Below are 23,758 nucleotides of genomic sequence, written 5' to 3'. Positions count from 1 at the left end.
GCAGGAAAGTTTTAATAGGTAAAAGTTAAGGGGAATCTTTGTCATAAGATCATTTCACTTCTGCAAGATCATGTCCTGTGGTTGGGCAAAAGCAATGCAACTGTTAATGAAAACAGCTGAAAATGGCACCCACAGAAGGAAACTTAGCAAAGCCCCATTTTGTGAGATACAAAATTCTGAATCTAAAGTAAAATACCTTTGCATGAACAGTATTTCCTGAATTTGACATTAGTCTGCATTCTTTCTCTCTACCACATGATGGAGATAATGGTGTAAGATACACAAACAGTACTGCACAGGCCTTACACTTCAGGGACAGAAGTTTCAGCCTGGTTTATAGTAGTTGTTCCATTAATGCTGGTTTTTCACTACCACTGATGGAGTAGTTTTCTCAATAATATCCATGAAGTGTTTTGTTTAAAACAATGTTTGCTTATTTTTATTTTTTGGTGCAGTTTGGATTTTTCTTTTTTTTCCTCCACAAGGGCAAAGAAGCAGGAATATCCTTACCAAATAAGCAAGGGTAGCAATGGAGCAGAATGCCAAAGTCTGTATTTGGTAAAACATTAAAAAAAACTTGGTTAGCTTACATTAACTGTATTGGGACTTAAAATTGTACTTAAAAGTTAATGATTTGGGCTCAGATATAATTAAGACTGTTATGTATTTCTGTAAAAGCAGGGAATTTGCAGCAGTTCCTGTTAAACAAGTTTAAAAAAAGGAGATCCTAGAGCCTGCTCTCACCATGAATGGGGTCCTTGCATCCTGGTAGAATCCAGATTAGTTGATTTTTGTGTTGTGCTGTAGAACCTTTGCATCCACCCTCTCCTCTTTTCTCCATCTTGAGTATCAGTCCTGATCCAGAAGCTGCCAAAGCCACATGTGCAAAATTCCCAGTGATTTCAATGCCTTTGGATCAGGCCAATATCCAAAGGCAGAGATGGATTTCCTCTTGGAAATTTTTTTAGTGATACTCAGAAAACTCCTGGCAAGGGATGTATTTAATTTTTATGGTGAGAGCTGCTGTGTGATATTTGTAATCATAATGTAGTAACAAGACATTTGTAACAGAACTGGTATAGGTTGAGATATATCCAAGATGGGAGAAACACATGTTTCTTCCCAGTCTGGTTTTTTTTTTTGGCTTTTTTTTTTCTTGTGGCTGTTACTCTGAGGACAAGAGTTCCTTTGCTGATGTCAGTGCAATTACAGCTGCACTGTTTTCCAGTTTCTTAGACTGAATATTTGCTGGATGAAGCAATACTCTCACTCCTCTCCACAGATCCACCTGCCCTGTGATTCAAACATGCTGTCTTTGAGTCAAATCCTGGGTTCAGTTTTGGGCCCCTCACTGCAAGAAAGACCTTGAGGGGCTGGAGCTTGTCCAGAGAAGGGAAAGGAGCTGGGGAAAGGTCTGGAGCACAAGGAGAGGCTGAGGGAGCTGGGGGTGCTCAGCCTGGAGAGAAGGAGGCTCAGGTGGGACCTCTCACTCTCAGTAACTCCCTGAAAGGAGCAGCCAGGTGGGATCAGTCTCTTCTCCCAGGTGACAAGTGCCAGGGGGAGAATGAAAGGCCTCAAGCTGCACCAGGGGAGGTTCAGACTGGACAGCAGGAAAAATTCATTCACTGGAAGAGTTGTCAAGCATTGGAGGAGGCTGCCTAGGGAAGTGGTTGAGTTCTCATCCCTGGAGGGATTTGAAAGCATGTAGGTGTGGCACTTGGGATGTGGTTTAGTGATGTGCTTGCCAGTGCTGGGTTAACAGTTGGACTCAATGATCATAGGGGTCTTTCCCAACCTAAATGGTTCTATGATTTTGTGAATCTGTACTGCTTGTTTAATTCCTTGTGCTTAGGTTCTTTTATAACCTGCAAAATTCTCACTTGAGGAATTGTTCAACTCTGATGCTGCAAATCCATCACTCCAGTGTCCACCAGTGAATGGTTTCTTTCTTTGATTAGAGTTTCCAAATTTGTATTTAGAGGCTTTTCCTTTATAGCTATTTTCCATAAGGCATCTTAAAAAGATATATTTATGTTTAAAATGCCCCATGTATGAAAAACATCCATTAAAATGCTCTCAGAGTCAGGGAACTGATGCTGCCCAGACTGTCTGTGTGTGCACCCACGGGTCAATGTGATAACTCCTCCAAATGTTAGGAGTTTTCCCTCAGAAGACTTCTTCCAGAAATGCTGCTCTCCATGCTCTTGGGTTCTGCCCCTGTTTCTTTCCTGAGAACAAAGATTAGTCCTTCATGCTCCTAAACTCAATGCATGTGCATGACTTAAAGGCATTACCTACCAATAAATGGGAGATTAGCTGTGGCTTGTGCATTTCCTGATCACTGCAGGTTTTTTCAGATGGCTCGTTGTTATCCCGTTTCCTTTAACGATGGGACACTTTAATGAGTTTGCCATCTGACATACATCTGCTTCCTGTTAAACAATACCTTCATTCTTCTGGAGCTGCTAAACTCATCTTTTAGCCTACAAGATTTTTATCTGAGCCCTGAAAACAGCATGTACCAATCGGTGTCAGCATATTCATTTACTTGCTGAGGGGTGTTCTTAATATGTTGTTGAAAATTAATAGCAAAACAGGCATCTCCTTTAATGCTTATTTGTTGGAAAATGGGAGAACATGGATATTATTTGTGTAATTAGGGGCTGGTCAGTCCAGCTCGTGTTTGAAATCCAATAAAATTGACTTTTGTGGCTGACAGTATACAATCTCTAATAGTTATTCTGTTCTCCCAGCAGAGTAAGAAGGGGCTGGTTCAAGAAGGGGTTGGGGTGGAATGTGAGGCTGTTAATGTTGTTTCTGTGAGGAAAGAGCCTTCAATAGCTCAATGATGGTCTGTCTCACGCGTGTGCAAAGTTAGGGCTCTGTGATCATCAGGATCTCTTAAATCAATCCAGCCTGCATTGAGTTTGTGCATCTGCCTCAGTGCCTCTCTTTTTCCCATGTTTTGGAAACATGCAGTCATGCTGGATCTCTGACTATGGCTTTCCTCTTCGCTGGTCAATATTGCCCCTGCAGAAAAACATTTTTTCCTTTATTTTTCTTTGCTTTTTTAATCACAGAATCTTTTTCTCATGGAGGGAAAACTTAATTTTCCTTTTACTTATCTTTTCTATGTGATATGCCATATAAGTTGCTTTTATAATGAGTGTGTGATGCTATTTAAGAGGAAATGTGGATGTGAAGTTCTGCCACACAGGTCCACAGGACATCTGTGAGAATGGCTTGTAACCAAATTAAGCAACCCTGTGGGGCACATAATGTTTTGTCTAGGAAAGGAATTTAGTTCCAACCATTCACATATGCCAGGTGACAAGTGGAAATACTTTGGGGTTAGAGCTGGGGAAACGTAGGAAGCAAGGTGCAAATATTTATTTGAGAGTTAGCAGATGCCTGAACCAGAAAAATTACTATAATTCAGGAATTTTGAATTTTTTCCCATTTATAGCTTGCAGTTTTCTCCCAGTTCACACAGGGTTAATGTTATTTGCTTGAAAATGAGAGAATTGCTGATTACTTCAGGTGGCTGCTGGTGCATGATCTGAAACCTTTGTTTTAATCATACTCTTGGCATTGTTGAGATGGATGTTTCTACCACCCTAAACGCCATTCCTTTGCCTCTGGCAGTGCTGCAGAGCTGGTGTTCTGCACTGAAGGGCTGTGAAAAGTTGTTTGTTGCAAATGCAACGTGATGGTTTTCCCTGTGATGGCTGAGCTTCCTGTGGGGTTCCACCACTTCTCTGGCTTGGGGCAGCCTTACAGGAAGGTGCTGTGTGTGAACTTGGTCCTTCACTGTTTTCCTTGAGGAGTGAAGCCAAAACCTCTTCCCTGGTCATTGCCATGCCAGCTTTGTTAAACCCACCTGAAAAGCTTTGTTTGTTTTTGCATCAGTGTTTATTAACAAAGCCCTCCCTCATTTGTTTAACACATAAACTTGTCCATTCTTTCCCCACGCTCCCAACCTTCCATCTCACAGAGCTAGCTGCAGGAGCACAGCTGATGGCTTTGACAGTCTTTCATTTATGTTCAGGTTGCAAATTATTTTTTTAGAATTCAGTTCCTTGTGGAGTCTGCAATTTTTCAAGGAGGGCCTGGGGACAATATTAATTGAAGCTTTGCAAGAAAAGAAGTCTACTTTGTCAGCTCTAGGGTATCCCATCGATGATGGGTGTTAAAGACCTTCACCTTCAGTCAGCAGAAAAGCTGTGAAACCTCCAAGTCTTCTTGATGGTGGCTATTGCTATGACCTCTGATGTGACCAGGGGGCCAGGCTTGCCTCATTTCATGCTGTCTTTACAAAGTCCGTCCTGGGGAAAGTATTTTTATAGCTGGAACATCAGTTTATCCCAATCCAGATGTACTGGGCAAGTGTGTGAAGAATTTTAGGAGGGCAAGACACTGAACCAAATTTGCTGGGGTTATTAACAGAGATGTTTAACTTGAGTGGGCTGACAGGGTTGTTTTATTCTGCTTTAACTTGAACCTATTAAGAAACCCTTCTATCCTTTATAAAGAAGCTAGAAAAAAAGGGATTGTAAAAGGGACTTAGGTAAAGGGGAAATTGTTCTGAAATTTGCTGTGTATGTATCCTCAGAAAACAATATATTTTTGCTATACAGAAGTGGGTTATTAGACTTTTCTTTGCAATTACAGTGGAGAAGGCACAGTTTGGCACAGCAGCTCAGTACTCCTCATAAATACAGACTGGGACAGTGATGGCCCCTCTGTCCCTGTCCTGGTGAGTGCAGGTGACAGGTTGGGTGCAAGTTTGAGAGCTGCCCCTCGAGGATGAAATGGGTTCTCCCTGAAGGGAGCAGATGTTCTTGCTGCTGGCCTTTGTGACATTCACACTCTCAAAATCCTCTTCAGAAGTGTTTGCTTTTCTCCCGTTGCCGTTAATGTAGGGAGCAGTGGGGGTGTGGGTGAGAGCAGTTTCTGGGATGGGGGTGCATTTTCAGGGACACTGAGAAAGCTCTTACAAGGTGAGTCTGTTCCTCCTCTGGCTGTTTGTGCCAGTCTCTCCTCCAGTATTTACTCTAACGTTTATAAAAATAGATAAGTCTTCTGGAGAGCAAAGCCTGCTGAACTGGGTACAGGGAAAACCTGAATAAACAAACATGTGCCACAGATTAGTAAGAACATCTGTAGGTTTTATATTGTTTTGAGAACACATACCACAGTTTTTCAATTCTTGTGCTTTTCTAGTTTCTCCCTTTCTTTCTGTCTCTCTCTTTTCTTCTTCTTTTTAAATATATTGCTAATAAAGGTTGGAGGTAGGAAGCACAGCTGGACTCTGCATGACATGCCACTGTTTAATTTCTAGCTCGGAGGATGAGAAGAAGAGTAGTTTTATTGTATCCTAGAAGAGAATAAAGCCACATGCAAATTCCAGCCATGGACATCTGTTTCCTCTTTGTGTGAAAGAATTCTCATATTTGGAAGGGAATCCCAGTTCTGAAGGGGCTGATGAGGTTTTGGGTTTTTTTTTTCTTTTGGTTCTTTCCCCCATTCTTTGCCACTCCTTCAGCTTGCTGTCCTTGCTCTGGCTGCTGTTTTCCTCGGGACAATGTCAGCTTGCAATTTACCATCAGATATCAACTGGGTGAATTTTCAGTGTTATATATACACAGTACTTTAAAGTGTTGTGTTGTAGTTACAAAGAGCATTATTAAGTTCCTCCTTAAATTTCTTTAATTAAACAGTATTTGGTGGGAGGACTTTTACTCTGTCATCAATCTTCAGTACTTACGGTTTGGTATTTTTCTTTGGAAGCAAGATGTGTCTGCTGCTCTGGTGGGGAAGTGCAGCTATTTCTAAAAGTAACTTGTTAAACATAATCATTTAAAATTCGTTGTATCAGGGGAATTAAGTAGATGTGTAGAAATAAGCATCTGCAAAGTTCATTACCTTAAGTTAGGCATCAGGTGCTAAGGACTGCAGGGACCAGAGTAAATGATAATTTCACTAACCTATAAAACATTTTAGAATAATTATTTGCAGCTGTCTGGGGGCTTTAAATTTGCTTTTTGTGTGTGTTTAAGGGTTGACTCTGATGAACAAACAGCATAGTTATATAACATTAGGCCAGACATGAGAACTGGTACTCTCTGTCTATTTTATATTAATGTCAAATGAGAGGTTGCTGGAGCTTGCCAGGGTTTCATATTTGCTGGCAGCAAGTTACCCACATGTGTGGACCACATTTTCATTGTTGCCTTAGCCTATTTCAGGCAGAAATATCTCTGCCTAACAGGGTGTGATTTTGTTCATTGCTGAAGAGCTTTTCTTTTAAGAAGAAGCAAAATACAAAAAGGAATGAAATGCTCTAAGTGTTCAAATTAAGAAGTGTCCCCAGACTGCAGGATTTTGTCACGTCTGCCGTGGAGGAAGAATAAAGGGCAATAAGCCATCTAAAGGCTTTTCATGGTCAGATGAGCCACCCTCTCAGAGCTATTTCTTTTTGCATATATTAATGCTACTTTTGGGTGTGGGCTGTTTAGTCTGGTCTCTGAGGAAGATGAGGCTTATGCAAGCAGGGTGTTTGCACACATGGACACACAGCAGCCTGCACAGCCCTTCCACATCTTGACCACAGAAATGTGGTGGGAGGGCAGAGGCTGCGAAGATAAACAGGAGTTCTGATAACTTTCTTGAGGGGAAAATAAAGGTGGTTAAAGGGTTTGAGGGAAGGCTTTCAATAGGAGATGAACTTCCAACGAGGGCTGTGGAATAGATCTGGAGAAGAAATGTGATGGAGGTCCCTGTCATGGGAAGATTGCCGAAGGCGACTTGGAAATGATTTGGCTTCAGAGAATCTGATGACAAAACCCAAATCCACAGGAAGACAGACTCCCTTTCATTGCAATACCCATGGAATTGCTTGTGTGGGTTTTGTTTTTAAGTCAGGATGTCAGACAGGATCCAATGGGTGACTGCAATAAATGTAGGAGATCTCCTTAGGATCTTAGTGCAGCAAAGGTGCTGCTGGTGCTTCCTATTTTGTTTATGTTTTGCAAGTCTTTAAACTCCAGTAAAAGCATGACTTATGAATGTTTGAATGTTTAGAGCCTTATCCTGCAGAGAGGAGGGAACCCAGTGGCTGTGCAGGTCACCCTGGCACACACCTGAAATCTGCATCCCATGGGGCACGTGGGGAAAAGGGAAACCCAAAATCCCCATCCAGCCCCGAGCAGGACACGGAAAGCAAACACCACTAACACTGAAAATCAAACAGCACTTGTGAACAAGTTTCCCCTTTGATTGAAATGCTTCTAGCTAAGTAGATATAAAGGGGATTATGTCACAAGCTTCCCTTGTTGTCTTATTAACAGCTGCTTAATTTTACCACTCATTCACGAGCATAAAAAAAGCAAAACTTGGAGGCTGTATTTGAAAGCTTGTTTTGTTTGGTGTACAGCTGGATACAGAGCGTTTCCTTTTCTCTTTTTTAACAAATTTGAAGCAAATGTATTGGTTATTGTCACTTATATTTCTCTATTTTTTTGGTCTAGATCATAGAAGATTATGTTGCTTTTCATTTTACATTGCAAAGAAATCATTCCATATAATTTCAGTTCAACAATGCTGCAGTAGCATATGGGTGTTTATATATCTTCTCATAAATATATTACCACACATTACTGTCAAAGAGCTGGGCTTTTTCACCCAGTATTAAAAATGAAATTTAATTGCTACACTAGAGTTTCAAGACCCTGATAAATAAGAGCCATGTCTGACCTTTATTGTGGGGCTCTGAGATGCCACCAGGGATATTGCTCGTTGTCCAAGATGACAAACTTCCTCTGAGATTTCAGTTTGTCAGCTCAATGTACAGCAGTGACATTGATTTCTTCTCACTGCCATTTCCTGCCTGAATAGATAACAAATTTTCTGTGGCAGGTGTCTGTCAAGTTTAGTTTTGCCTGGCAGATTAACTTAATAGACTCATTTATTAATCATTACTTGCAGCACAGAGAAGCAGACAATACTCTTTGTCTCCTGTGATGTTGAATGGCTGTTCCATTTCAGATTCCTTTGTGTAACCTGAATTTGGGTTTAATAAGCCATTCATATCTCTAGTGAATGTTTTTAACCTGACATCACTCAGAGCAAAGATATCTGCATTAAATAAGCATGATCCATTTTGTGTATCTACTCCTTTTCATGGTAAAAGATGTGTAAGTGCTTTCTGAGACTAAATAATTTGATATATGAACTGCCAAATCAGCCTAAACAAGGGGGGAAATGAAGAAAGATAAAAGTAGAAGAAAACAGGTAGTTGGAGGAAGATTTGAGCCTGGGGTTGACTGGCTAACAAAGCAGAGATAATGCAGCTTTAGGAAGGGGCAAAGCAGACCTGCAGATACAGCTGTAGGGCAATCCTAGGACAGCCCAGTGCTTTCCTGGAGACCCTTTCCTCTGAAATATCCTGGGACAGATATTCAGCCTGGAGATTGCAAAGGCAGAGTTGGTACCAGAGGTAGGTATTAGACAGGATTTCTCTGAGTGGTGAAGGACAAGGAAGAATTTAGTGGAGGGCTTTGCAAAGGAGGAAATACAATAGAAGGCATAACCTTGGAAAGTGATGTCTCTTGTTGCACAGTGTTTCAGTGTGTTCACAATGCAAACTGAGTGATGAGCTGAGGTTTTTATCAGGGCAGGATCTGTGAAGGACATGGAAATGCACAGGCACTCCTGGGACAGGAGGCAGCAGGAGTGAGCCTAGGTAGAGATGCAGAGGATCTGCTGCTGGACAGGAGAACCCCGTGTCACAGGCAGTGAGAGCCACCAAGCTTCTCCCTTTCAGCTGGGCTGTGGTAGCATCTCACAACCTGCCTTTAGTTCTGGTTCATGGGAGACCATGAGACATGTTCAGGAGCATTTCTGCAGCTGATGCCCAAGAGCAGAGCCCTGGTTGCAGCACAGGAGCTCAGTACCTGTGAGAGTCTGCGTTGCTGAGGATGTTTTTTGCCAAGCTGTGTTCCTGGCCTTGGGAACGTGTTTCTTGAACCATCCTTATGGCTTTCTTGGCTGGCTGACAAACCCAGAATGTCCCTGCACTAGATCACACTGCTTATTGCACTTCTAGGCCACCCTGGTAACAATACATTAACCTCTCAGCAGGGAATGTGATAAACAAAGTAAAACTGCTTTAGTGAAACCAGTCATTTAATGGCAGCATCCATAAAGTGTCCGTAAAGATTTGTAAGTGTAATAAGCTGCAGTTCACTGGCAGAACAATAACTGTTCCTAATTTAGCCAGTTGAGGAACATGCTAACCCAATTTACTTTTGTAACATTATGTTGTTGTTCTTTTTTTTTTTTCTTTTCCCACCTCTCCAGATTCCTTTCTCTCTGGTACAGTTTCCCCTCTGGGAGTCCTTAAAGGTAAGTTCTCTTTTAGTGATGGAAATATAAGTTATACATTTTGCAAAGGTTTGCCATGGTAACTTATCTAACTCCATTATTGTGATTATGGGTATATTCAAGAATCAGTAATAATGTGCCAATTTACCTGTGCATGTGAAGATCATATGCCTGAATATCTGAAAAATAACAGGGAATATCTAACCACTGATCTATGGCACGCAGGCTGGATTTTACTCCCAGCATGCCAGAAATTTTATCTTCAGCTCTAACATTTTTTACTGCTTTAAAAGTGTGGGAACCACCTTGTGTTGTGTGATTTCTTTTTTTTTTTAATTTCTTTTATTTTAATTTTTTTGGTGTTTTGGTCTTCATGGTAAAAGGAAATTGCAAATGAGAAAACTGTTTCAGCCTGGGTTTTGTAAACATCACTGAAAAGATATTTTGGTTGGCTGCATGTGCTTTATTTTAAGGTCATTTAAAGAAGGTGTCAATGATGATGTTTTAACATCATCATTGCAGTTGTTGCAGTTGTTGCCATGGTCAGAGACAGGATCTAGATTTTTGAGTGGAGGGTTGGATTTGAAGATGTAATTTCTCCTCTGTATGTCCTTGAACTCACTGCAAAAAGTGAAAGGAAGGGTTTTTCGAGTACTTGGAGGCCATGAGGTGAAAGCAAAGAGAATTATTGCAAATCATTAAAAACATTCTAGCAAAATATATTTATAAAAGAGGAGCTGGAGAGAGAAACTTCTTGGTAGGAGTGCTGGACTCCTGAGCAAGCTCAGCACAGAGCCCCAGAGTGGGACCTTGTGTGCTGGACTGGGACAGCAGTTTGTCCTCTTGCTGTGTGTCTGTAGCTGGGGCTGTTTGGGGGGACAAGCCCACAGAGTGAGTATTTGCATGTGGAGCCTTCAGGGAGTTCAATTTAAAGGTGAATCCACAGGCAGGAGGAGCATGAAAATCATCAAGAGCTTTGGCAGAAGTGAGGATTCTGTGGGTACTCCATGAGCTCAGCCTGCTGTGGGGTCTGGGTCTCATCCCACTGCTCAGGGGAGCTGGGGCTGCCTTATTAGGAATCTGCTTCCCTGGCAGTGTCCAGGAATGGCTTTCTGTAAACTCCTCAGCAGTGGTGCTGGCCCAGCCTGCTGGTGCTTAGTGCAGCAGGCATGTGTGGGAGCAAGAGGTGGCAGTGCTGAAAGGGGAAAAGTGTGGTGTCCATGCCAAAACCACATCAACCAGCACCATCATGTAGCTGTTTGCAGAATGTAAAGTTGTTTTAACTAATGTCCACCTAGCTGTGACAGTAAAATGTACTGTTTACATTACAGGCTTTAAAGAAGACAGTTTGAATTTAGCTAACTACAGGAGTGAGTCACTCAGGATGAGGCATCATGTTTAATCTCAGGAGGTCAGTGCAGATCTGAAGAGAAACAAAACTTGTGTCAGTTTTTCCCACAAACCTGTTGCATTATATTCTTCTGATCTGAAGTCAGGAGTAGAAAACTGCAAAAATTAGTCTGGCATACTCAATCACTTTGGCTCAGCACAGGGAGAGAGCTCAGGGTTTGTCATATCAAAGCCAGGCAGTGAAAGCAGAACACATTTTGTTTATCTGAGGGAAGCTCTTAAAAATTGTCCTGACAGTATAACAAAGGACAAAAATCATTATAGTCCCATCAAGAGGATGGATGTGGCCAGGAACATCACTGGAGTATGGCTGAGGGTGTTGGGCTCTTCACCTTCTCGGGGGTGCACAAAGGGAGCATGAACAGACAGTAATTGCAAAGAAATAGAAATGCAAAGATCAAGAGAAAAGTGGCACAGAGCCTGAACAGAAAAGAGTTATTGAGATGATGCCTGAGGGACTGTTCTGCACTGGATTAATAGGATTACTTGAGAAAGTAACTGTGGGAGCAGTTCTGTATGATGTGTGTGGGCCATCTCACTGAGGAGAGTAGAACAAGAGCTGTGGCTGTGTCATATTTAAAACCATTACTGTGAAGTGACATGAGCTGATGGAAGAGACTCAGTCCTGATTCCCTGAACAAGGTAATCACCATAAAAATAAGGAAAGTCATTCCACTGTGAAAGGACAGTTAGAGAGACACATGGAAGAAGAAGAGAGGTTCCTTTTCCTTCAGATGTGTGCTGACTGCAGCCTGCAGCAGGGTGTTAAGCTTAAAGAAGCCTAATAAAGGCTTGTCATAGGTATCAAATGGTGTGTTTCTATACTCCATTTTCTCTGTCTGCTTTACTCCAAGCTGCTCTGGTTATTCCTTATGCTTTAGTCACAGAGTTTACGTGCACAGTTTTCTCCTGTCTGTGGATGTGCACCAGCTGTCCCCTGTGAGAGCTGCATGCCATGCACTGAGCTATGGTAAAAGAAGAAGAACATTGTATGGATTACTGAACTATAAGGTTACCTTGGCTGTGGGTGCTGGCAAAGGGAGGATTGCAGTAATTAGCAAAAAACAGAGACTGCTTCAAATACTGGCATTACTGATAGTGACTCAGGTGAGCACACAGTTCAGGAACAGGCAATAGGCTCCTTCCTTAGGTCACAATGACTCAAGAAACAACAGTAAAGAAATTATGGTGCTTTCAATTTTAAAAAGTATTTTCTTTTTTTAAAAATATTTTTATTTAGGTAGCATCCACTTCTATAAGGAAAACAGTCTTGAATTCTTCTCAGAGTTCAGGGAAAGAAATGCTGTTACAAACTTTATTCACTTTCTGCTACACCAATCCTCAGAAGAGCACCATGGTTGAATATCACTGTGACAGTTTGGTCAGGTTTAGGTTCTTTTATGTGGGGTTAATGCTTCTGATCCCATCTCAAAGCCAGGTGGCCCTGAAGAAAGGCAACAGAGCATAGATGTGGTGTGCTTCCCAAATACCAGCCAAGCACAGAGCCCTCCATATTAGTTCAGGTTTTGGAATTAATGTTGTAAGATACAGTCCCCTTGTTTGCTGCCCTGGAATTTCCTCAGTAAGGGCCTCAGTAAGTTGCTTTGGAAATACTATATGTGTGTTCCTTACTGTGGGAATTTGACATTGTGGGCTGTGTGTTTGGCATGAAATTGTTGTGGGTTACAGGAGCCTGGTGCAGCTCCTGTGCTCACCCTGCTGCCAGGGCTGTGCAGTCTCTGCTCAGATGACTCTGGCCCTGTGGAGCCCATCCCTTCTGTCTTATCTTTTATTCTCTTCTGTTCAGACATTTTATTCAGTGCTTATAATCATCATATCCGAGTTCCTACTAGCAGCACTAGTGATTTATCATTTGTTTCATGTTTTAATCCTTCTCTTTTAGAACTAACTGAGAAAAAAAGACAACTTTCAGTTCTGCTGGGGGGCTATTACATACAGGGCATCAGGTGTTTTGTTTTATTTTGTTTTTTTTTCAATAAATAGCATTTTAAAACCCTACAGAAAATCAAGAGCTTCTGGTTAGGTTTGAGCCCAGAAACATCTTGTCAAAAATGCCTATTTCTTATGTCTCAGTGGCCATGGTCAGGTCCCTCAGAGAACAGTGCTGTAAGATAAACCCTTCTCAGGTGAAACAAGACTCAGTCCTCTTGGGTTTTATGTTTCTGCATGTTGGCTGTGCTTCAGAGCCTCTGAGAGTTACTCAAATGCAGCTGCACAGGGAGAATGGTCTCTTTATAGAGCAAATGTATTGTATGTCTGCAGAAAAGGCTTTGGTAGCCAGGGAGGAGGGAAGGAGCAGGCAGCACAGGAGGACATAGGTCTCAAATGAGTTGACTTGAAAAACAAGGGGGTTTTTGTTTGTTTAGTTGCTGGATTTTTTTAAGGAAAACAAACCTACTATCCCAGGAACCTTTTGTCTTTCCCATTGGACAGGTCTGACTCTTAAGATGAGACACTTGGACATTGCTAAGACTGTGGAACATCAGGGTCAGCCAGTCCTGCCCCTCTCTGGGAGGGCAGGCACACACTGTGCTGCTCTGCTGGCCCAGGAGCTACAAAGAAAGATAAAAATCTTCAATTGACCATGCTCAAGATGATGTCTGACTCTTCTGGCACTCACTAGGGCCAGGATTTCCCTCTTTGAGTGCTGAGCAAAGTTTAGAGCTCTCAGACTTTCTGCAGTTCTAGTGAGTCCACGAGAATTTTTTGTCTCTGGTTTTAGCAATAAAATAATTTTCTCAAATCTGTAGGTCTCACAAATTAAAAGGTGTTACACAAAAAGAGAATGGGGAGAGTCCAGTCGTTCCCTGGTGAGGCTGAGCAGGATCAGAAAATTGGTTGGGTCAGAACAGGAATTCCATGGGCTGGTTCTGAGCTGGTTTGTGGCCACACAATGGAGAGCAAGTTTGGGATTAGGTCCTTTGCTTTCTGTTCAGGTGCAGCTGTGACTGCAGGCACGAGGCACTTGTGTGGAGGGGAATGTGCTGGTGAACTGAACCATAGATCTGGAGGGAAAAGGCACCTGTGCTCATTTGCTTGGTTCTCTTGGTTCCCTCTCCACAGAGCTCAGCTGCTGGGGCCTGGGGTAGGCAGCAGAGGGTGTGAACTGATTTTAGGGTCAGCTCAGCCTTGCTCTTGGTCATCAGTGCAGACAGATTTTGAGACACATCTTGAAGCTTGCTGTGCAAAGACTGCTTGGTGGCTTTCTGTGGAGAGCGAGCACTCTAACCTTGGATGAAGCTCATTGCACCTGATTTTTAAAGTTAATAAGAATGAAAGGTTTACAGAATACTTCTGCCCAGGCAGCTGGGGTTCTCAGCAGTAATATGTGTTTATAACTCCACCATTGAATCAATAAACCACATGCTATTTCCCTCCTAAAATTTACAGTCAGATCTGTTGCTGCTTAACAGGGCAAGTCGAAAATAGAGGCATGTAGCCAAACTGGGCCTTAAATGGCGTTTTCCCTGCCCTACAGGTAGGTGACCATTTTCCCCTTTTCCTGGAGAAGCAGTCTAGTGTTTCTTTGCTCTGTGCTCAGCGGCATGTAAGTCAAGAGCAAATGAAAGCCAGGCCCAGCTTTAAAGCCATTTCCTCCCAGGCAGTGCAGTAAGTGTTCTACCATGCCTTGCTCCCTCTTGGACTGACAGTTGGGCTGATTTTGGGATTAAATCCTCATGGTTAAACAGCACTGTCTGCCATTTGCTTAGGTGCTGAATCAGGAGAAGAGCTTTGCACGGGGTGCTGGGGGTGGGATGTAACGCGTCCATGCCATGAGCAGAGCTGCTGCATTTTTCTCACAAAGGAACAATGCACCCAACAGCTGTTGAGCAAACAGCCCTGGCTTTATTGCTGCCACAATAAGTGTCATTCACACCATCCTGGGGCACAGCCCGAGGAATGCTGCACACCATCTGCACCAAAGGCAGAGAAACAAATGCAAGCCTTGCTCACAGCACTGCAGGCACGTTTGGGAAAAGTCAGATGGCCTTGGATCATCAATACAGCATTTCAACAGAGCAGAGGAAAACAGGCTCACACAGTCTGTAGATACAGAGCCAGATTGTGATGCCCTCTTGGGCATGCCCAGGCCACAAGAGGTTCTCTACAAGTTGCTAAGCTTGCCAGTGACATCTGGGGATGTCTGAATATTGAGGATTTGATTTGGACACTGGTTATTTGCTGAAGAATCTTAGCAGGTTTATGTAACTCTTCCATGTAATTTATTCACACACACCTACAAAGCACAGATCTAGTAGGTAAGAGCAGTGCAGGTGTTCAACAAAAACCCTGCTGGCTTTAAAGTGATTTTTCAGAAGTGCATTTTCCCCCCCTATATGTCCCTTTGTGCCATGGAAACTGAGTGTAGCTGTTCTGCCTTGCCATGGGAACACTGCTTCGAAGAACATTTCCTTTAACCAGGCTTTTAGCACATCCATTTTGATTTACATCCAAATGGGTCACAGACATCAATGCAGTATTATATGGGCAGAAAAAGGGAATGAAATGCTTTTAACATGAAAAATATGCTCTTGCATATAGGCCAACTTTTGTTCTCTTTCAATTTATCTAGGATTTGGGTGGGTTTAATTCTAGGACTGAATTCAGTACTGGCATAAGTGAGCACAACTCCATTAGTGCAAATGGAGGCTCAGCATTTATGTCAACAGTGAACTTAGATCATTGAATTTTTCCCATGTTTGGGCTTGCATGTTTCCTGCAAGATAATATACACATGTACTTGCCCATATGCTGCACATATGCACATAAAAATCCACTGAGGAGGACATTTGGCTCTTTGCTCCATGTTGACTTTCTGTATAGAAACAGCAATCAACTTGTGAAGTTTTTGCTTCTCCTGTAGCTAATGTGCCATGCATCTGTAAGGGTCAGCCATGCAGAATGCCACGTTGTGAGTAAAATCCCTGGCAGGAAAGGCAAACATGAAAATTGCTTTTCTTTCCTCAGTCTGCAGGACCTCACATGCACACAGATCCATGTGATTGATTTGTACTGATTTTTTTTCTCCCCTGTTACCATGAAGTTTAACACTGTTGTGAACAGAGGGGCACACAGAGATGCTATAGATACTTATCATTGGAATGAATTGTAATATTTATTCAGCTGCAGGCCTCAAGGGTGGTGTATGCCATGAGTTCTGCTTGAAGAATAGCAAGGCCAAGGCAGAGATGTCTTATTCTCTGCAATACTTCCTGCAGCATTGGTGGTGTTGGGCTGGTCATCAGGTTTGAGAGATGTGGGTATTGCATTTTCCTGGATTACCAAAGCTTGGATGTCCTGAATATAGACCATGACCTGGCTGTGTTGGGAACACAAAGCTGACAGCTGATTTTTGCACAAACTTTTACTATAAATGTGTGGCAAAGATGACAGGCATGCACAGGTAAGAGTTGTGTGCCCTGGTCAAAGGTTATTGGCCATCTGGAGGCCAGGTGTCCTCAGCACTGAGGAGTCCATGTTTGTGGGCACCAAATACTTTCCCCCACTATTTAAAAGCAGAGGTAATATGGTAATATATGGTAATATTTTGGTAATATTTTCCTTTTTTTTTTTTTTTAGATTGAGGGGCCTTTGGTGTCTCTTGAGAGTGACTTTTCCAATGCTTACTCTACCCAACAAAAGGGGATGTCCTTGTTTTCTCAGTACCAAAAGAGCTAGATAACATTTGTGGTGAGAATTAGGGGACACTGGCCTATGGAGCAGGATGAAATGGGATCTCTAGGAAGAAAAGTAGGGCTCTGCCCACGTATAAAACTTGACCCTTCTCTGTGAACATTATCCCTGTGAATAATTGGAAATATGCAGTCAGGCTTCCTGCTGTGTGCCATCCCCTGAGGCCACACCCGCTGTATTGCTTTACACGGTGCAGCAATGCACAGGGAGATTTACATATATATCACAGAAAAGTGTTTACAAAAAAAAATTACCATGTGATTGAGCTGGGAAGCTGCAGAGGGCCCCAACTGTATGAGTTTCCATGCACTTCAGCCAGAAGATTTATTTCCAATTTGTTATTCATAAGGGAAGAGAGAGAGAGATTGGGATGGGGTCCTTTGAAGTGGAAAACAAAGTCTTCTATTCAGCCTTCAGCTTAATAGAATACACATGACACAGGCTTGGCATGGCGGCCCTTTCATGTAATGTGCTCCTTGTCATTCTGCTTCCCTAGGCTCTGAGTGCTAGTGGGAATGGCTACTGCCCTGGAAAAGTCAGGTTGTCCCCTGCAGCCTTCTGCTGCAGGAGCACAGTGTGAGCAGGTAGGAGCCTTTTTGGTGATGGCAGTGGGGGACCAGGCTGAGCCAGCTGCTGCAGTCGTGTTGCTCGTGATTCCTGGCTTGTGTTTCGTCCTGCAGGAGCACATGGAGACAGAGCAGTGTCCTTGGGGCTTCTGCAGGCATTACATGGGCACTTCTGCCCTGTTTTGGAGCCCCTTGGACTCTGAGCTCTGCCTGACCTGAGCTCTCCCCATTATATCCCTGAGTGGAAGGCTTTTCTGCCTCTCTGCAGCACCTAGGATGGCAGTGTCCCCCCTAAGCACTGTACCACTGCAGTACCCAGCAATTTTGTTCAAAGTCAGTGTTTTAGGCAGATGTGTATATGGACCTTCTGTTTCTTTCCAGGAACAAGGCCCTGGTTTTATAGTAATCTACAGGCCCCTAACAGCTTCTGTGCTTTGCCATGTCTTAATGGTATTAAAACCTGCTCAAAGGGCAAGTTTTACAGGCCTGACTTACCAGCCCTGTCAATTAGTTGGTCCATGGGCTATGAGAGAAAACATGTGTGACCTCCAGCACGTCATCCTGGCCCACAGCATCGTGTGGTTAGAAAGAATTTGGACAGGAGTCCTGCCCAGGTCCTCTTGGCCCTGTGACACTTGTTCCTCTTGGCTTCCTCCAGGATCATGTCCTCGTGCCCTGCTTCCCTCTCACTCTTCTGCATGTTCAGGTTTGGAGCTCTGGGTGAATCACCGAAATTGGAGATGGAAAGAAACACATGAAGTCATCTCATCCTGCCCTTGCCAGTGCAGGATTATTCCCTACAGTTCAGTCTTGAGTGCCTTCTCCAGTCTATTTTTAAATTACTCAAAGGAGAGGGCTTTCCTCTCCTCCCTGGGGAGGCTGGCTCCGTGGTTCAGTAGACCTCACTGTTGGGGAATTTGCTTCCTGTTCTCCAGCCTCAATTCTCCTTTTCCCTAACTTAATTGAACTGTTCTTGGCTCCACCCTTTTAAAGCATTTTCCATCTTGCATGGCTGTTGCAAATACCTGTTGTCAATTTGCAGGCGTAATGGATGGGAATTCATCACTGTTTGCCTTGCTTGGCAGAGGCTCTTTGTGCAGAGCTGCCCTGAGCAGCCAGGCTTTATCAGAAACTAGATTTCAGAGCTACATGCCAAGAAATCAGAATGACCTTTTCCTTCTTCTTTGGACAATGACATTAACATAAAACCCCATCATGACTGAGAATAGGCTGGGCTTCTGGCAAAGCCATGAATGTCTGTATTAATGGGCTGGTTTTCCTCTTAGTCCTCCAGCAGCTCTTGCACAGTGCATTTTTACATGGCAGCAGTAACTGTTCTGAGTTCTTGGGCTCAGCTGTAGATATACAGATGTTTGGAAAATGTGTAAAAAAACCAAATACAATAATTCTGTTTCTATCAAAAGAAAGCTGTGGCTCCAGAAGCTCAGTTTTTAAACCCTGGCTTTCAATTCAAGGTTTCTTAAGCACCTGAAGTGTTTTGCAGATGGGTGCTGAAGGTGGGATTTATGCTTTTACAGTACCCAGATACTCTGGAAGGTAGTTTGTCTAGGGGAGTGTGTCCTTCTTCCATCAGGGCTGAGTTGCAAGAGAACTGTATGTCCAAAGACTGTAAGTTATTCCAGAAAAACATATTATGGTTTTGAAGAATTATGAATCCCTATTTATTTATTTATGAAATGAAAATCAGTTTCTGCTGTGGGTGATGGCAGAATAGCAGCCATACCAAAAACACCAGGAAAAGAATGGCTAGCATTAGAAAGGCTGGAACCCCTCTAGTGCTTTCGTACAGCAGAGCTGCAGCTATTTAGCTGTGGCAAGGTACCAAACAACATTGTGGCTGGCCATTGTTGCTTGAACAGTTTGATTTTTAAAACATTCAACTGAAATAGAACCGCCAGCCAAGCTGGGAGAAGCGAGTCACGAGGACAGCATGTTAAATGAAGAGTCAGCAAACGAGAGCAGAGCTCTCCTGCTCCAGTGGAAAGTGGCTGCACTGCAGACCAGGAGCTCAAGAGCAATAACCTCAGCCTAGCACTGCTATCCAGTTGCTTCTAAGAAAATTTTATAGAACAGAAGTAATATGACTTTAAAAAGAAGGAGAATGCCACAGCTATAAAATAAAATTGCTGATTTCTCAGTGGTGGGCCTCAGAAGGGCTGTGGATCCCATCCCTTTTTGCTCAGTACTGATCCTCACATCATAAACCAGAAACCTCTCCTCCAGAGCTTCCCATGTGAAGTGTTTCAGGAGATGAGGAAGAGGTGATGGAGCAGGGTGCAGGAGGGGAGAGCACAGAGACTGCAGCTGCCAGAGAAAACCCCTGCCAGCAGACACTGGCCTTGGCTGCAGATACTCACAGGGCTCATCAGATGGTGTGATGTGACTTGAGAGGTGGCTTTGGAAGGCACTGTTCTTGCTGGGGCTTTCAGTGTGTGTGTTTAAATGCTGCTGTGAGGAAATGGATGGGAGCAGGGTGTGTGGAGAGGAGGGTGTGTGGTCCCTAACCACGCCAAGTGAAAAACAGAGCCACACCTGCTTTGGGGTATAATGGGAGTGATAAGAGCAATTTCTTAATGATGGGGTTTTTTTGGGGAGTGTGAGGGGAAGGGTTGGTTTAAGAAATGTAGGGAAGCAAACAGGACTTGTGTCTGGTGGAAGCTGTTCATTTTAAATGGGAGCCTTTTGTACATCTGGGCTGAGCTGATATTGGTTCTTGCATGCCGCCCTCACGCTCAGTGTTTTGCTTTGTGCTGTTTTATCTGCCAAAAAGAAAATAAATTCACAAAATATTTGCAAAATTGCATGGCCACAGGCTTAAATACATACATATGAATTCCCTGAAAGCAATTTGCTTCAAGCCTTCCTCAGTTCCAGACGTCTTTCTCACTCCATCTGCTTGTTCAAGTACACAAGTTCCTTGGGAAAAATCACTTATTACATCATTCAAAAATGCCACAAAAATAGCTTTTCACTTAAGTTCCCATCCTCAGAGTTAACTCACATGGGGATCAGATAGATTCAAACATTTAATAACTTTTTATTTTCCTTTCTCTTTAAACACAGGATCTCTGGTCATGGAAGCAGGGTCACGTGGTGGATTCTTGGCAGTCAGCAGTCTGTGGAGCTTTTGCAGGTGCAAAGGATTATATGTTATACTGGGAAAGACTAAAGAAGAAAGGGAAAAATGTGCAAATCTATTAAGTATAGCAGAACAACATTCCTTTGTAATTCAAGTTTGTTTAGAAGAAAATGGATCCAGTTGTTGTTTGGAAATGGGAAAGTCAGCAAAGGAAAGAGAAGAAAAAAAAAAAAAGACTCAGCCAGGGTGTCTGTTTGAAAGACAACCAATTTGTTTTTGACAAATTTCTGTTATTTAAAAACTGTGGGCCTGTCAGTCAGGCTTTGTGATTGTTTCAAAGTTGATTTGTAAAATCCTCATCCAGGAGAAACTCCGTTTGGGTGGGGGTTTGTGCAGCTGTTCGCTCCGAGCGCTTCCCCAGGGGCTGAAGTGATTGCAGGGGCCGTGATTCACCATTCCTGTGACAGCTCTGACAGCCACCTAGATTAACTGGAGGCAGCAGAGCAGAGGGCCAGCACTGCTCAGCCTGGAGGCAAAAGCCTTCTGCAGCAAAAAAACCCCCAGAGGATGAAACATCTGGGCAATCTCCAGACACTACAACAAGAATTAAGGGTGGCAGAACACAATACTGTGCTATTTGTTACCAAACAAGCCAGAAGTTAATTGAATTCTTCAGTAGGCTTCTTGCTTGATTTTAGCCTACTGTACTTGCTTCCAAAAAAACAAAAAGAGGAAAAAGAAAAATCAATTAATGACTCATCAGTATAGCTGACAAGTTTGAGGGAGGAGAGATTCAACTGTCTTAATAGAAAAAACAGATTAATAGTAAAGGGATGGATAGCCAGAGCTTTTTCCCCAAGGAGCTAAAATACATTTTGAGATTCCAAACTAGTAACAGAATATGTGGAAAAAATAAATCCTGTTTAAAGAGAAATTATAGCATTTCTTGAAATGGAGATTATCAAAAGCAAAGCTTGTTCTTTGAGAACTTACAAACTCAGAGCCATTACATTGTATGTAATTTTTTTTAAAATAAGTTCTGTTAGGGGAAATGAAGTATTAATAGCAGCAGAATTCCAGCAGAGACTGAGGATTGTTTTGGAGGGCACTGAAGCTGCACAGCTGAGGGGAGGCAGCGTGGCTGTGGCTGCACAGGGTTAAGAGATGGGGTGTGTGAGCAATGAGGGAATGGTTGAGGTAGAACTGATTCCATTCTGGGGCCGAGGGAATATTTTAGGTGACCTCTTGTAGTCTTGTCCAGCTGTATTTTTTCTGTTTATGCTGATGGGAAGGGAGTTTTATTCTGCTTAAGATCCTGCTGTTGGATTTTACACTGACTTCATCAGTCAGTGCAAACAAAGAGCAAATGAGGCAGATCGTTCATTTTCGTTTTGAAGCAAATCAAACTAACATACTAAAAATGCTTTAAAATGCAATCTGTATGTCTGCAGGTGTGAGGGGGCTCATTAATTTAACACTGCTGATTTCTTTACAGTTAGATTGATACAAAAACTGTGTTCAGGCATGTTCAGAGAGCTGGAAAGGTTATCTGATTTACCCAAAGACTTGCAGAGTAATTTCCTGAGGTCAAATTTGGTGCCTCACTTGGGAATTTAGCTCAGTGCCTCCAATTCTTTTTCTGTATGCCCTGATTCTGACCAGTTGTGCTTGGACTTGCTACTGTTTAATAGATGTTCAGCAGTGTCTGCTCCTTGTCTAGCAGAAATCTTGCAGGAGGAGCCTCCAGAGGCACAGCTGTGCATGGACATGTGGCACTGTCCTTTGGCACACGCTGGGGACACCAACACTTCGTGTTGGAGGAGACACCAGGTCCTGGAGACTCCAGCACAGAGACTTCCAGGTCTGTGTGGTGGTAGATGAGACACTTCAGCCTGGTTGCCTTCCTAGGCACAAATCTCTGCAGAGCAGGAGTCTGATTTTGTAGCTCGTGTTTTAATTGGTGAGGATAAATATTCTCTGGGTTACCCTTCCTCCAGCCAGCTTTTCCCTCTCTTTGTCTCCCTATTATTTCCTTTTCACCAGCAGTATTGTAATCTTCCTTTCTCATGTGTCCTTTGAGGAGCTGCTTCAAAGCTCAGGAGGTTGAGCTCTTTTTGGATCAGAACCTTCCCCTCTGCCTCCCTCTGAGATATGTTAACAAGCTGGCTCTGATATTGATCTATTCTGGTACTGCATCCATTCTGTTTCACTGAAAATATTTAGCCTTCTTGCTGAGGGGAGGTAGTGGAAAAATAATTTCCTGCATTCTGAACAATGGAGTCCAGAGTTAAAAATTATTAACTACCTACATGTAGCTTCAGATGAGGGAAGAAAAGGCCAACCAAACTCTTTATCCCTTTCTCTCCATCCCAAAACAAAAAAAATTTAAAACCTCACCAGTACCCTGTGAATAAAACAAGATGGATGTGTGCACAGAAGTGATTTTAAATCACTGTGGTGTTATCCTTAAAAGGAGAATGTTATCCAAAAAACAACCTTTGCACACAGATATGCCCTCAAATGCCACCATGGTGGTGGTGGGATGGTGAAATCACACAGACAGGCTTTTCTCCTGTGTTCTTTGCTTGAATTCAATGCTTTCTAAAAATATGTTAGAGGTCCTGAGGGGCAGGGTAATAAGCTGAAAGCAACTGAAAGAAAAGTCCTGTTTAGCTTCCCTTTATGGCACACACACACATGTGTGTGTCTGTATGAGTTGGTTATAACTATTTGGTGAAGACAGAACCAAGAGCAACAATCTGTTGAATTCCATCCCCAGTGCCTGTGAAATGGCAGCAGTTTCAGCCCTCATATATAAAATGGATGTATGTGATCCATGGGCTTTTTATGGAAATGTAATAGGCATGAACATAAATATCAGAGATTCGGAATCCTCTCTGACTCATCTGTTAATAATTTAATCCCTCAAGGCCTTGTCCAGCTTTATCATCATCTTTGGTGTCTTAACAGAGATGTTTGGAGTATTTGGGGAGTGGGAAAAGGTGATACCCGAGCAGGAGAACCCAAAGGTAGATCTAGATGAGATTTTAAGCCTGAGGTTGTGTTTGAACCAAACCTTGCCTCTGGGCTTGGACTGCCTGGCTGTAGCAGCCCAGCCCTGCAGTGTGCCAAGGCAGGCTGTCCCTGGAGAGCTGCTGGGCTTCCTGTGCTCTCCATGCAAGTGGGACAGTGGCAAGGAGATCCTGCCACTGGGTATTAGCTGTTGGAAAAGAAAAGCACTGCCCTGGAGCATTGAGGTGATCCCCAGCTTGTCAAAGAACCTGACTATCCATTTAATGTGACTGCAAATTGCCCCTGTTAAGATGCCTTCTTTCTCACTGCCATAAGAAAAAGTGTGGCTTAACATTAATAATTAATGCTCTGTGGTGACAAAGGCACCAGGAATGGAGGTGCAAGTCCAGTGAGTCATAATGCACTAAGGAGAGCTTTTTGCACATGAACAGGGAGGATTTCCCATCACTTTTGTTTTGATCTAATTGGCTCTGACAAGATTACACACTGTGTCTAAAAGCCTCTTTAACTCTATAGCTCTGAATAAATTTTTGAGTAGTTCTCAAGATTT

The 23,758-nt window shown here is 42.9% G+C and overlaps 1 protein-coding gene across 6 annotated transcripts in view; it reads left to right on the top strand.

The window, feature by feature from the left end:
* Positions 1 to 23,758, top strand: part of SLC25A26 (solute carrier family 25 member 26) — an 82,100-nt gene that overhangs the window by 47,733 nt on the left and 10,609 nt on the right. For 5 of the 6 annotated variants that reach the window (XM_071439390.1, XM_071439389.1, XM_071439385.1 and 2 more), the window contains 2 exons: positions 9,361 to 9,405; positions 20,160 to 20,229. In XM_071439390.1, coding sequence (XP_071295491.1) covers positions 9,361 to 9,405; positions 20,160 to 20,229 — 115 coding nt within the window. The remainder of the gene's footprint in view (positions 1 to 9,360; positions 9,406 to 20,159; positions 20,230 to 23,758) is intronic. The other variant, XM_071439388.1, reaches the window with a different exon arrangement.

The sequence above is a fragment of the Agelaius tricolor genome, unplaced genomic scaffold, assembly GCF_023055355.1.
Source record: "Agelaius tricolor isolate 1412-34295 unplaced genomic scaffold, bAgeTri1.0.p SCAF_14, whole genome shotgun sequence".
Lineage (NCBI taxonomy): Eukaryota > Metazoa > Chordata > Aves > Passeriformes > Icteridae > Agelaius > Agelaius tricolor.
This window is presented reverse-complemented; position numbering and strand designations above follow the sequence as displayed.